The 15,383-nt window shown below is 41.6% G+C and overlaps 1 protein-coding gene across 12 annotated transcripts in view; it reads right to left on the bottom strand.

The window, feature by feature from the left end:
- Positions 1–1,861: 1,861 nt before the first annotated feature.
- MECOM (MDS1 and EVI1 complex locus) overlaps positions 1,862–15,383 on the bottom strand; it is a 181,856-nt gene continuing 168,334 nt past the window's right edge. For all 12 annotated transcript variants that reach the window (XM_042042215.1, XM_042042216.1, XM_042042217.1 and 9 more), the window contains 7 exons: positions 12,738–12,904; positions 11,321–11,398; positions 9,404–9,573; positions 8,160–8,304; positions 5,212–5,448; positions 4,474–4,660; positions 1,862–3,539 (listed from right to left, as the gene is read on the bottom strand). In XM_042042215.1, coding sequence (XP_041898149.1) covers positions 3,405–3,539; positions 4,474–4,660; positions 5,212–5,448; positions 8,160–8,304; positions 9,404–9,573; positions 11,321–11,398; positions 12,738–12,904 — 1,119 coding nt within the window. In that variant the 3' untranslated portion in view covers positions 1,862–3,404. The remainder of the gene's footprint in view (positions 3,540–4,473; positions 4,661–5,211; positions 5,449–8,159; positions 8,305–9,403; positions 9,574–11,320; positions 11,399–12,737; positions 12,905–15,383) is intronic.

Here is a 15,383-nt window from a genome sequence, read left to right as displayed (position 1 = left end):
ATTACACATAGAAAAGGGGGCAAAGATCTTGTTCGGGGGGTCCAGCAGAGCTGAACTTGGAACAAATCCAACAAAGACAACTTGCAAGTGCCAAGCTGCAGCCTTGCTCACTGTTTATACATCACAGAGCTTTCCCCTGGATATAGACAGCTTTACAGTTCCAAGGAATTACTGGTGAACCCCATTCATTGCTCAGCAGGTTTATAACCACAACAATTTTACAAGTATTTTCTTTCTCCAGAATAAAGTCACAGGGTAAAGGCCTTTGCCTGAGTCTGGGCAGGCAGAGATCTGTTCCATTTCTGGAAACATTTGATAGTATGAGTCATAAACCCCAAAATTTTCAAGGAAAGTGATGAGAAGTGGGAGAAAAGTGTCCAAGTTACCTGTGAGCAAATGGCAGTGGTGTAATTTGAGCACTGTCCTTTGAGGTGAAAGATTTTCAGTAAGAAGCAGTATTTGAGGCAGGGAAGGAAGCCTGCATTTATAAAAAGGCAAAATGTGCCAATTTGGGTGTAGTCACCATTCTCAGTGATTCATTTTACTCATCTGAGTTAGAGATTTTGGTCAGGTGATCACCTTCCGGTAAATCAGCTGTGTTTGGAACACTTCAAGTCACACCACAGAGCCCCTGAGACTCTGAAATACTCCCCAGACTTAACTCTTTTTTGCAAGTCAGTTCATGTCCTGTCAATACCAGACAACTTCTAAAATAACATTGGACGCAGAGAGACAGGGGTGAATATCTAAAAAACTGGAGATACTTGATTTAGGAAAAGCCACAGAGATGATACCATGGACTGGTAGATCCATGGAAACATGGACACAGTCTTTTTATGGGGTCTGGCATCACCTGACCAGAGGAATTGGTCTCACAGCTCTCATGGCATTCATTTGGAATGAGATGGATGATATTTGTGATGATATTTGTGGAGTTAAGGGTTAGATACAATTCAATACAACACTGTCAAAACTGGCTCAGTATGTTTCTGTGAAGGCAAATTCCTCCTAGACAACACATCAAGGGTTTCTAGTGACCCAAACTTGTCACAATCGCTTTTTTCTCAAGGTTACTGCTGCTGACAGTTTTTATCATGAAATTGAAAATTTCAGTTTAAGACAAGCCATCAGAAGGAAAGGTATTCAGGTTTGTAGTCAATATTATCTAATAACAGATACACAACAGCTAACTGTGCACACTGTGACACTAAACCCACTTTTTTATCCAATAGGGGATGGATTCTTATCAGTGAGTCTGTGACCTCTGAAGCGAACAAAAAGGATCTGAATTATTACCACCATTGATGTTCAAGAGGAGGACAAAGGATCATTCCCCAAATATGCTGGACAGGTACAACAAACACAAACTAAAATGCTTTCTTTTTTTCCTTTTAGACTCTAGAAGCCTCATTTTTTGCAGCTGGACGCTCATTTAGCTTCTCAGCCATGGATTTTGATCACTCTGGTGAGTGAATATTTCACTATGCACCAGCCAAGCCAGTGCTTTCCAGTGTTGTCCCCACAAGCAGCAGGCGGGCAAAGCTCAAACTCAGGGCTCCACAAATGCCTTTGAAGGTGACACTGCACCAACCTCTTCTGTGAAATGACCTAAATATCCCTCTTTTCCAAGGTAGTGTTTGGAAACTTAAAGGACTTAACTAAACCCCTCCAACAGTCGGTCTATTGAGAGGCTCTGGCTCGTGTCCCACATTTCATGGCCAAGTCCAAGACACCTCCCAGTGCCTCATCCTCTGGTTGCCCTCACGACCCCACAGATCCATCTTTGCTCCCCAGACTGCAGAGGAAATGTGCCTTTTTTGCCCCGACTCAGACAAAACCAAGACAAAAGGAAATAGATCCCTTCAGTTTTGTAGTCCTTTATTATTTTTTTTAAGTTGATCCTCCCATAGTAATGTACTGAAATGCGTAACAGTTACATTGTACAAAGCATTTAAAGAAAGTACCTCAACTTGCCGATTATTTCAAAATGAGATTATAAACAAAAAGAAAAATAAATCTGGTCCCTCACTAAAGGCAAAAAAAACCCCCAAAAATAACTGAATACCTTCCGTTATTTATTTATTTTTTTAAAACATAAATTTGGAACACTTCATCTTACAAATAGGATTAACATGAACATAACATCACACAAGCTCGCAGACAACCAGCATAAAATATTGGGTACAGTTTTTTTAATCAGAAGAATCATGCTTTCATGAAGAAATTATAACTGTTTATACAATCGAATCAATTTACTGTATTACAAAAAAAAAACTGAACAAAACTAAGTCGCATCTATTAGTTATTTAGTTCATTAAAAGGCAAAAAAATAAAATAAAAGAGGAATGTAAGAAAATTTCAAACACTGTTTTGCACTCCCATATACACAGATCAGTTCACCTCACTTTTTTGGAAGTACATGGGTGCCTTACATCGTAACGCAGTCGGGGACTGGAGCAGTGCTGTTTGTTACAGGAACAGTGCTATTGTAATCAACAAACAATCGTTTGCCAACAAATAAATACATAGTACACACAACACAAAGGAGAAATTAAGAGGGTAAGGGGAAAGGAAACAATACAACAAAATAGTGACATGATTGTCGAAAATTAAAAATCTCCTTACAATGATTCGAACTAGTGGTGTTGTCAATGAACGTGGTGCTTTCACGGATTTATCTGGATGATTTAGCTTCTTGGAGTAGTGAACATTCATAGTTTACAATATACACAAGCCTCTTATGTATTGTTTCTCAGAGTTCTTTCTTTTTCTGTCATTTTTTTCTCCTTGTTTTTCCTTTTTTTTTAACAATGCAGTTGAGAAGGCAAAAGAATTACGGAGAGAACAAAATATTCCCTGTTACTTCATTCTACATTTACAATGGATAGTGTGCATTTGATAGAACTATTTTCTTTCTTTGAAGGGCTAAAATGCATAAAGCTTTAATGAAGAGATTTGTACATAAAAGCAACTGTTCCCAATCCTGTGTCAAACTATCTTATACAAAAAGAAAATCAATTCAGTTCCTACTTTAAAGGAGTGCCCATGTGTGTATCAATGCAGTCTTAACCCTTCTGCCCCTGCCCCTCAAAGCCGGGTGAACTGGAAGACACTTTTTCCCAGCCCCGTTTACATAATCCACTGAAACCTTTTTTTTTGTTTTTTTTTTAAGTCGCATTGATCCTCCAGAAGTCAGCAGCTGCCTTTGCTGTGCAAAACAAAATATTGAGAATAAATAGTTTCTTTCTTTTTTAAAATTATTCAGTTTAAGGTCACCGGACTTTAAATGAGTGACCCTGCAGATTTATAAGGCATTCTGCTCAGCAGTCTTTTAAATAGTCATATATGAAAGAGCCATGCTACTGGTTTGGACTTGGTCCCATCCTCGGTAAGACTCCGCACTGTCATACGTGACTGATGGACTGGATGGCGCTGGATTCCGCGGCGGCTCTCGCCATACTGTGCCACATGTTGGGAGAACTGTGGGATGCAGAATGAAGGGAGTCCTTGTCGGAGAGAGACAGCATCATGGCATAGGCCTGCACAGGGACAGAAGAAGGACAAAGAGGTCACGCTCCCGTGGCGGGGTTCTGAGCTTGGACCCGTGCCACCCCTGTGTGGTCAGGGCAGCAGTCAGGCTACAGCCACTGGTCTCAACTTAGTTAAAAAACCCCCCAACAAAATGCTTTAGGTGAAACCACTGTCAACCCTTTCACTAACACTTTTGACTCACTAGCAGTAATAATAATTTCTGCTTTCATCTGGTTTTACAAAGCTCAGAGAAACCTTTGATAGTAGACAAGGTCCCAAAGTCTCCTTTGCCTTCAGACTCTTGGCACAGGAGGCTCTTTTCAAGAGGCGGAGGAATCATATTATCCCTTGTCTCGTCCTGTATTTCACCAAATATAACAGTATCCTTTGCTGACCTTTCATACATGCATATTCTGCAGTTTTTAAAACAGGAATCTTTCAAAGGGGCTAAAAAAACCCATTTTAATTAATTATTGTTTAGAAAACTGCAAGAAATAGCATGAGGATACCATTTCAGTTATTGCTGTTTGTAAAACATGCTGAGGACCTAGAGGTGGTACCATCCAACAGTCTGGAAAAAAATGCCAAAAAGCTAAGCCAGCCAGAAAATCAAGTCACATCCCTGTGAGGCTGCAGATAAACTCCACAGCATCAGTGTCAGCAGAGTGGGACTAGTTCTTACCATGGCATTTCTGTGGCCACCAGGCAGAACAATAATAGCAAAAAAAGTAAGAAAAAAGTATGGAAATCCTCCGTTCTCAGGGACCAGAGCACCCTATCATGTCTGTGGGGTGCAGTGGGATGTCAGGTCAGGCTGAGGTTTATGGACATGGAGAACAGCCCTGTCTGACAAAGCTGGAACAACCCTGCCTGCCACACACTAACAGCTTAATCCTGTGGGTATTTGGTGACAATAACATTTTAACCGAGTTAAGCTTTTACCTGGGATTTGGATTTCCTGTACAATGGTTGCTTGAGGTCCTCTGGCAGCTGGGAAGCATTGAAAGCTGCCAATTCAGCTTCACTGTATTGATTTTCTTCCATTTTCCTCATTTTGAGGCTATCTGTGAAGTGCCTTATGTGGTCCAAAGCCGAAAGTCCAGTCTTACTATACTCCTCTTCTTTATACCTACAAAAACACCAAGGAGGTTTTAATTAAATAACTCTCTCTGCATTCCCTCATCTTCTCAGATTTACACATCTGAGCAATTTCTCCCTTTTTCACTTTAATAAGCCACCTTGCCTTATGGAGTGGTGATCCTGAAATAAAAAGAATTCCCTTTTCTGTTCTAAAGAAAGGGCAGTTGAGTGGGGGAGGGAGTTTGTCTCTCTCATGGTGTCTCCACAGCCTTCCGCAAGGGCATTATGAGAGATGCAGGACGGTTCACGGAGCAGATAACGTCTCTCCCATGGAACTGTCTCACCCTGCTTCCTGTCTCACCCAGAACCTCACAATAGCTCCCCAAGCACAGTCAATTTTGCTATCAAGGGCTCCAGACTGCATGAAGAGGCTGAAAGCAGGGCTAGTGTTGACCCAAACACAGACGCACGTTGCTATTGTAAGTGGGAAGCAGCTGCTCCGGACCGGTTCCCACGGCACCGGTTTGGTGCTGGCACTCTTGTATGGTTTATTGTTTTTATTCCGCCTATCGGGCACACCAATACTCGGAAGGAACCAACCTGCCAGGGGAAGCTTTGCAGTTCATGTCCAAAGTACTCGTTTCCTCATAATCCTCCTCGGGAGTGCCCTCATGCATGTCACTTGTCACGGGCTCTTTCACTGCTTTCCCTGCCATTTCGCTCTCTTCGTCTTCTTCATCCATCATTACTTCATCTTCTGCCTCCTCATCATCCAACAGATCCGAGTTCTGGCTGGCTACCATGGCTTTTTCATCCTTAAAGTGGCTGCCATTCATTCTGAAAGTACCAAAACAAACCCAAGCTATAAACACAAATCAGATATGAAAGCTCCTCATCGGCAGACTCTTGGAGACAGATCTGAAAAGCATCTGTCCCAGCAGAATAAAGTGATTTCTGTATTTCATATCTTGCTTAGCTTCACAGAAAATTAGCACTGGAGAAAATTGCACTCAGAAATCAGTGGGACGTTACAGCACCATCACCATGGGATTTTCCTGTTATCCTGCTAAAACTACTGTTCTAACAGAGGCATGTTCAGATAACCATTCCAGATTTTCTCATGCATTATTACATCTCAAGTTTCCAATCATACATGTAGTCTGGGCAAAACAACTCACTGCCTTTTAACAGAAGCTGTAAGGGCCAAGAAACTCTGAAAATCGGATCTGGCATTTTTAACAAAAACAACATCCAATATTGCGTTCAGAGTTTTAAAGTCAAAATTACATGCATAATTAATTTAGCACACTACCCTCCCTTTGGAAGCCATACTGCTTCACTGAATGTATGGATTTCCTACATGGGAACCTAAGAGACTTCAGCTGGAGACCTGAAGAGTGGTCTGCAATATCGCCTCCGTGCTGAACTGGGTTATTGACTGATTTGAAGGGTAAAAAGCAATGAAAAGAAAGGTCATATGGCAATTTAAGTGTATTTATTCTTATTAAATGAGTAATTACAGCAATACCCACATGGAAAACCATTTGGTCTACGCGCTGTTATTACGCTGCCCTTTGCTCTCACACAATGACTTCTCTTAACTACTTCCTACAGGATTTTTATCAAGGACATAATACCCACGCTGAAGTAGGGGCTGTTTGGTAATGGTCTCAACCCTGTAGGATTCAGAGCATCTGGAGCTGCATTGTGTCCATCATATCAAATGCGAAGTAAAGAAATTTGGCACCGCGGCGCCAACGAATGCCCAACCACAGACACAGGGATGTGAATGAGCTGCACCCAGTGGAGCCCCCCCCCAAAATTCATGCTACCACTGTATCTGCCCCCACCACGTCACGTAGCACAGAGGCCTTGATTCATCTATTGTTCTCATTGTGCAAAAGGTCCTTAACTCTTCCAGGAATACAGTTATAAAAATGGAAACCTTATTGTCCACACGCAGTTTGCTTTAGACTCCGTGTGCTTCAAACTGTGTGGGACAATATGGGATATACCCAATGGTGGAGCAAGATAAGGTGAGCCATCAGCCTTGTTGGTATTTAACATTTGACTTTCTGCTGTAACAGATGGAGTTTCTGAGGAGCAAAGCTTGTTTCTGCCACAATAACAGCATCATTTTCCTAAACATATTAGAGTTTCATCTGTTTTCCAAGCAAATTCCAGCTGACTGCCATGAGTTTAGTATTGCATTGAAAAAAATGCTCAAGGGAACAGTCTGTCTTTAGAGCAGTATCAAAAAATCTGAGGTTGTGCAGAACAGGGAGGGCTGAAGCAGCCACCTCCCTCTAAGATCATCAGAGAAATATCTCTTTATCATCTTTTATTTAAATAGGCAGAAATAAGAAATTGTTGAGTGCAGTTTGGGCTGCTAACTTGCTTGTTACGCTCAATTGAGGCTGCTAGGAATGAAAGGGAGATGGACTACAACCAAAGTAACAAAAGCCATGTGATTAAGAAAACAGATTCTCTAATTATGCTTTCAAATGCAGCAATTTGCCAGGGATAAAATATCCGTCAAGAGCAGTCTGAAGTGCCAAATTTAGAAAGGAAACACTGCACAACCCAGCAACCTTTCCACTTTGCTGACTTCCTGTCAGAGGACATGTTGAGACCAGATGTGCAAGTTAAAAATCCCAAGCCCTCATTGCCAATCAAGATGGAATGAAATTTGAATATGCATGTAATCACTTAATCCAATACTTTTGTGGAAATTGTGTTGTGTCCACCCTTTTTATCCCTTCACAAAGGCATCTAGAAATTGAGGAGACAGCAAAGTTTGTCACCAGCAGTAAGAATTTTTTGATGTTGATAATGTAATGCCAATTCAAAAGGGAAAATAATGCATAATGCAACACCAATCCCAAAGAAATATGTGGGGCTCCATCCTACAGCCTTTTCTGCTTAGCTGTACTTTTGTTAACTGAAAATATTTAAAAGTGGTCTCTCTTCTGTTAGTTCAGAAGAATTCAAACACCCATATACTTAATAAATCTTAGTAGAAAAAGCTCTCTCACATGCTGGAGCACTGTGGACTCCCAACGCCCACCCGCAGCCTCACGGGCTTTTGGCTACTCAGCATCTTTCTTGGGATTGAGTTACTTACGGGAAAGGACGTTCAGCTTGGTCTACTTTATTGATTACACATTTAAATTGCACTTAAATCCTACGGCTCCATACATTTAGCCACAGGATGTAGAATTCACCTGCTCTGCTGTGAATGTAAAGAGAAGGAATTTTTCAGCAAACTTAAATCAATGGTGGGAGCCTGAAACTGAGAGCTCCAGATACAAGAAGAAATGTGTTCACAGATGGAATCTCTTGTCCAGCATCTGCCACTTGGAACATCTTCATACACAGTGGGGAGGGAATCAACACATTTCTATTCCTAAGACACCAAGGTGGCCACTGAAGCAGCCAGATTCTAAAATAACTCTGGCTCCAGACATAATCAAAAGTGAACTATCAGGTCTGCAGACCTGGAAAAGGAGCAGTGGGCACCTTTTGAAGGCAGATCAGACACAACTCACCTCTCCTCTGAGTTTCGGGGGGATTGATTGTTGTGGTTGCTGTTTCCAATAAAATTCCTAATTTCTGTGAAGTAAGAGTCTTCCTTGTCATCTAGGATTGCCCCTGTGCTTTCCAGTTCTGAGTGAGGTGAAGACGTTGCAGTACCTTAAAGCAAAACATACGATGTTTGTTGCTGGTCCTTTACATTTTCTATATTTAACCATTTAAATCAAAATTAAACTGAAACTCTGGTTAAAAAATGGGTGAGAGCCAGAAAGTTGGTCAGTGTGAACCATCAGCTTTTGGCCATAAAACCAGTAATCAGTAATTATTCACGGGCAAGGATGATTTCCAGCAAAAACAACTGGTTGCATGCTGGGTGCCCCTTTCCATGGTTTATCATCACTTTTGCCATGTCTCTATTTCAACATCTCCCTCTTGTTCCCTGTGATTCCAAGATTGTCCATTGATAACTGTCTTTCTTAGACCAATGGCTGAACTGAGCAAACAGAACTTAATTTTTATCTATTAATTATGCAGATTTATTCAAAATATGGAGTTGTCATTGACATAATCACCCAGATTCATTAGCACTGAGAGACCAGTGTCAGACACCTTTCTCTGAGCGCTGGGGAAGGGACAGCTCTGCATTCACTGCATGCCCCTGGTTATTTCCAGTGAGGCAAAATGCAGACTGAAAGGACTGCAGAGAGGGTTTTCATTAAACCCTGCAGATACCCAAACCAGCCCAATGACATCCCCTCCTGCCACTGCCTGTGCTGCTGCTGTGTGGTGACCAATTTGCTTTGGGGTTTGAGAGGCACCATTAGCTCCATAATAGCTAGAGCTTTTCAGCTCCTGACAGTGGGAATATTTCAGAAGGTGCCAGGAAAATCTTTTAGAGAGCCCCCCGAGACTCTAAATCTAGGACTCCTATTGAGAGCCAAGGGATTGCGGAGATGGGATTAAACCAATTTTCCCAGTCTGTTCTCAAAACGCTATGGGTTGGCTTAATGAAAACCAAAAGAAAAGACATCTTCCAGTGGTCTTAAGTTATACAAGGGGAGGGTTTATGCTGGGATTTTCAAAGCACTTTCAATGTCAGCAGAGCTTAGGCACTTACATATTTTGCAACCCCCCACCCGTCGGAGCAGCGTGTGCCTGTGGACACTCGGCAGCGCTGACAGGGAATGGGCAGTCCCTGCACATGGGACATGGGGCAGGCTGGGGAGGGAAAAGACAGGAGGGAAAAGACATAACATACCAGACATGTTCCCGTTCTCGTGCTTTTTTAGATGTCTGTCAAGATTGGTTTGTTGACCAAAACACCTGTCACACAAGTGACACTTGAATGGCTTCTCTTTATTGTGGATGTTACGCACATGTCTCTGCAGGTTAGAGGATATGCTAAAGGATCTGTCACAGTATTTGCATCTAAAAAAAAACAAAACAAGTGGGTAGGAAAGAGTTTGTTAATAGCTGGATACATAAGATTTATCCTACGATACATGAAGAGCCTTCTGGGCTCAGTCTCAGCACCCAACCACAGTTCTTTGTTCCCTACTGAGGCACAATCCTCTCTGAAATAGACAAATTTTGGCTGATTAAGTGGAGACCTGTGCTCTTGGAATGGAGACATAACTTCTATGTTGGGGTTTTCAGCTTTAATTCACATTAGACTTTATATTTTAAATACTGCCTCTAGGAATAAGCATAATATTTCTGAGCTAATGGCATCAAATTAGCTATGGTAATTGAGTCCCATGTTTTTAAAATTGTTGCATGCAAAGTTGGGAAGTTTGAAAACAGTAGAGCAATAACTCTATTGTTTCATGTGCTGCCAATACAATACAATTAAACACTTTTGGAAAAAACATGAAACAGATCTCTTCTAATGCTCAAATAAGGTAAAAAGGGCTATTTCTTTTCCTATTCTAAATTATACTGTGTGATTAAATCTTTTCTCGAGGAATTAGCTTGCTTGATTGCTAATCCCAGAGGAAATTTGGTTATCTTGCAAAAACCAGCAATAAACAATCCCAACCTTTAATACTGTGCCAATGTGAGTAGTTTAGTCTATCACTCTGGTACCAGAGGCATCAATTTTCATACTGTGTAGCGATTTGGAGTCCCTAAAGCCTTTACTGTATTGCTCTTTAAGCCATTACTAAGTCATACTATAACTATTCCAAATTCTCTGGCTGGCAACTAGCCAAGAGTCTTCACCACTTCAGTTTTTCAATCTTTTACTTCTCCTGTGCCTCTCTTACGCTTGTCAATGATGTCAAATTTTTTTTAGTGCTGAAATCGCCCATTATGCTACTAATTGCTTGTGGCTTTTATGCATTGGACGGGTATAATATACATCAAGACCTTCCTACAATAAAATTAGATGTGAATCTCATTTCCCAAAGAGACTAGATGCAAAAAACATATTGTTTCCTCACAAACAATGAGCTTACTCTGCTCTTTACAGCTCATAAAATGCAGAAATCTGTGCATTTGTTTTACTGGAACATGAACTGGCCTCTTTCCAGTTTAAATTAGCCTTTCATTTTCAATAAGGTGAAGCTTTATACACATTTCTGCATGTGACTGTCCTGGATTCAGTAACACACACACATTCTTATCAACAGGAGAGTACACCCACATGGGTTTTGGTTAAGCAGATCTCAGAAAGAATCCAGATTAGGCAGGGAACAAATAAATACAGTAATGCCTTTGCAACCGGGATCTTTCAGTGATCAGATGACTGACAAATCACCCAATTTTAGGCTGCAAATAACACCGCAGAACTCCAAGAAAAAAACATTCTTGCAAGGGAGAATACATCCAAGAGCCCTACTGAGCACTCAATCACACTGGTTCAGCAGTGCCAGCCCTGCTGCCAGCAAAGGCAAACCTGGGGATTGTGCTGGGAAGCTGCCCCAGCCAAAAGAATTTCACTAAGACCTAAACCTTCCCCCTTTCTGCATCTTCAACATCGAGGATCAGCACCTAATGCACAAAACTCTGAGACCAAAATGCAACGGTGGGTCCAAAGCTAAGGAGGAAGGGCTGGAGCTGGTCCAGCAAGGATGTTGAATTCCCCAGCTTTTTTCACAGAATCACAGAAAACATCTGCACTGGAAGGGACCTCAAAGCTTGACCACAGCACAGACAGGGGTGAGGGGTGTGGTACCTATAGGGCTGCTCTCCAGTGTGCGTCCTCAGGTGACGGGTCAGGTTTGCAGATCTTGGGAAAATCTTGCCACAGTATCTGTGATAAGAAAATGTTTGATGAGACAACACAACCTTCAGTGGCTTCGTACAGCCCAATTGGAATCATCACCATATGGTCCTACTGGCATTGCTTTGGTGCAACAACATCTCAAGAAAAGCATTCAGCAAATATAAGGGATCAACACACACAAGAGTGGGACTGGAACTGCTGGCACCAACCAGCTTTGCTTGTGCAGAAGTAAGGGGGTATATGAAAAACCAGTTTTAAAGATCACCCCAAGGTTCTAAGCCCACTGGGTGATTATCAGCATCATTCAGATTTGGAATCAAGAGAATCTGTTATTAAAGCCTTGGATTTCTGCCTCTGTGTAAGCAAATTTCAAACCTTTCAACCAATTCTATGTGTCAGCAAATGTGACACCGTTCTGTGCATTGAATGGGATCAGAGCAGACAAGACTCAAAGACCTAATCCATCAAGGTATGTTTCTATAACAACATGTCTTGAAAGAAGGTGACATGTTTTCAAAAAGATCAGATAAACCGATATGCCAGTGTCAAATGCCTGCACGTTCTGGAGATGATATAGAGACCTAAACAGTGCAATTTAAAAACCATTCTCCAAACTCAATAGTATGTCACAGGAAAAATAATGGCCAACAACAAAAAAAAAAAATTATCGTGAGTTCTCCCCCTTTGTTCAAGCAACACATTAATATTCAGTTTATAATTGGCCCATGCTGTTAAGGACATTGAGCCCATTTTTGCATGAGGGCAGAGCACACACACAGTGCTCTCTTAAATGAATGAGGGTGGTGGCTGCTCCACATGATGACTTTGAAGATTGCATCCCTTCACTTTTAACATCCCATTTATTTTTTCACAACGTGATGTATAAGCCTTCAAAATACCCACACAGCTAATTCCACTCTCCTTGACAAAGCTCCCATTCATTTTGGGTGCATATTCAATGACTATCTTCATTGTGGGCTTTTTTTTTAAGTCTGTACACACAAGTCCTAATAAGTCATGTATTTTATCACTGATCCCTTTGGATATTAAAACCAGAAGCCTGAGAGAAAACACGTCTGTAGTTTACGATCAAAAAAATCAATAATGAAAGCACACTTTTATATATGAAAGTGATGAGAAAATTTGGAAAAAAAGGAATTGTTTATGTAACAGTTTGCACCTCATTTATCAAGCTGCTACGATACAGGGAGAGCTCTTTGCTTCGTAACACCAATAATCTAATAAATAGGAACCCCAAAGGGAAACGCTTTCCACGTTGGGCACGGAGAGGTCTGAAAAGCTCGCTGTGGGATGTCTGAGCAGGGGGGGGCTTGGGGAGGGCAGCGTGGGGTGGCCCTGGGGCTACCTGCAGGTGTAGCGCTCCTTGCCCTTGCGCAGCAGGGTCTCGGGGAGGGCGCTGGGCGGCGCGCGGAAGTTGAACATGGACGGCACCGACTGGATCAGCTCGCTGGCCTCCGGCTTCAGGGCGCTGAAGCTCTCCAGCTTTTCAGCCATGTTCTCTATAGCTGACACCTGCAGCAGGAGAGAGCACAGAGCCCACCAAGGTAAACACCCCCTCGGATTTCTGCCCCCACCGGGAACCCAAAATACAAGAACATCCACTGGTAAGTGAAAGGAAAAAAGGGGAAAAGGCCAGTGTAGAGCTGCAGTCTCAAAAATTATGGGGCATGAGGGTAATAATCAGCCAGTGTTCATTTCTTCTTACTTTTAAGCCCCAGCTTCTACAAAATTCCAGGTTTTGTAGTCATGCTCTGTGGTTGTGTGCCTTCAAGTCTATGCATCCCATCTACCGAAATCATTGAACATTTTTTACCAAATGAACAGAAATAATAACTGAATGTCTAGTTTTTTGGTTTGGATTTTTTTGTTTGTTTGTTTGTTTTTTTTAAGGACTTGCAGAGGACACTTATCACAGTGGAAAGATTATGAACACTCTAGCTCAACCAAGGGCTCCAACAATCCAGTTCCAAAGAGGCTCCATCAATGTCCCAGCCACATCCAATCATGAAGCCCAGTGTTCTAGCCCATCATAGCCAAAGACCATTAGATAAACACAGAAGAAATTAAGCTTTGGTGGGTTTGGTGCTCTGTATTCACGTTGCCTGTTAGATGTCTATCCTATTTCTTCACCTCTTAATATTCCTGCTCTACCTTTAGTTGCTTGTAAATCCTTTGTGCTTTGGGATGTTTCCACTCTTGATTAGCTGTCTGCAATTTGCAGGGAGTGGGGATTAAATAATTTCTGGAGAACAGTTTCCTTTAAGGTGTCTGGAACAGACCAAGGAAAGCCCCTCCAAAACCTCAAACATTGCCACTTGAAGAGTTCAAGAATGCTCCTGAGCCTACTGACAGGTGAGAATAACCATCCACCTCTCCATAACACCACAAACAAATGAAAGAAAAGAAAGCCAAGCTCTCACCTACCAAGCACAAAACCCACAGCATGAGCCCTGTGCAAGATCTTGCTTGTGATGAAGAAGCAAATTATATGAAAGACAAGATGCTGAACCCTTCTCAGCTGGAACACCTCCACAGACTGTTCTTCAAAATCCATAAGAGGTTGCTCTGATTGTTGTAAAACTGAAATTTTATTTGGAAGAACTGGGCATTTTTTGCAGGTTTATTTATTTTCATTGGCAGAACGACATGATTGTCTCCTGGAATGACTATTTCCATGCTGGTTAGCTCTGCCTTTGGGCTGCCTCGTTTTTTTCCCTTTAGCCTGTAGCCTGCCCTCTCATTTCATGCTCAGATTCCTAATGCTGAGTACAAATTGCAACGTACAGGGTACCACTGCCAATTTGCCAAATGTCTTTCATCAAACACGGTGGAAAAAAATAAAAAATCTCAGAGGGAAGTCAAGATACATTTACTTGTCAGGCAACAAATGTGAAAGCATTGCAAGGCAGTAAGGGCTGTAAGCTCTGGGGTTTGATTCATAATCACTCAGCTGCTAAAACATTCTCCACAGATGCAAGTGGACAGCACGTTTGTCAATATGAAGGATTTTGACGTGTACTGATCACAGGCATGAGATATGTAATGATGATGCTGCTGGGAGAGGAGGTAATTCTATCTCGGCACCAAGATGTCATTATCAACCCATACACCTCAACATTACCATATATTTCTTTTTATACGACTTCATCTTCTCCTTTAGTTGGAATTGATTCTTAAAGCTTTCAAAGTAGTCGTCCCACTGCCTTTAATTTCTTCTAATTGTTCCCCACAAAAATTCACTCATCTATTTTACAACTGCTGAAAATAAATGGTTTGAATGAAAAATGCCCTTTGGCCTTCGGGCTGATTAGCAGTGACATGACAGTGCATGGGTTATGGTATCACATATTTATGGTGAAGAATAATAAGGGTACTGAGAAGTATAATAAATGTTTTATTTATGTATATTTAATATTCAAGTCCATTTCATTATCTAGTGGGTTTAAATCATTTTTGGATCACAATTTCTCATGCACATGGTCCCTGCCAGTAATATATTAAAGCAACTATTTTCCCCTTTACATTTAAAATGGCTTAGTCATGCTGATTTTTTTTTTCCAGTTCTTATTTCCAGGATTTTGCAGAGTAGAAACTGAGACAGACCCTTGTTTAATGCACAGCGAAGCAGATCAGCCCTACCTCCAACTCTGCCTCCAGGATTACATCAGTCCCAAAATAGGTATGAAATCAGCACCTAGTCTTAAATCCCTCATCCAGAGGAAGCACGAGCACTTCCAATTATTTTAAAGTATTACTCTCTTTCTAAAAATATGTTTCTCACCATAGGAATGACTATTGTGCTTGCTGCTTTGCCAGTTTTGCTTTTTTTTTTAAAAGCCTGACTTATGTGGTGACCTGGTATGATTGATGTTTTTCAAGAACTGCACCAGCACCAGTGGGAAGTGTTTGGCCTCACAGCTTTGCTGATCCGAGGCACTGTCACTCCACTGCTATCAGGATAATTATAGCTGGCACTATCTGCTGGAGGTAG

Source organism: Corvus kubaryi, unplaced genomic scaffold, assembly GCF_017639235.1.
Source record: "Corvus kubaryi isolate FWS band 111438036 unplaced genomic scaffold, C.kubaryi_AGA036_p1.0 37397, whole genome shotgun sequence".
In the NCBI taxonomy this organism is placed as follows: Eukaryota; Metazoa; Chordata; class Aves; order Passeriformes; family Corvidae; genus Corvus; species Corvus kubaryi.
Note: the sequence above shows the minus strand (reverse complement) of the source record. Positions and strands in the feature narration are given on the sequence as shown.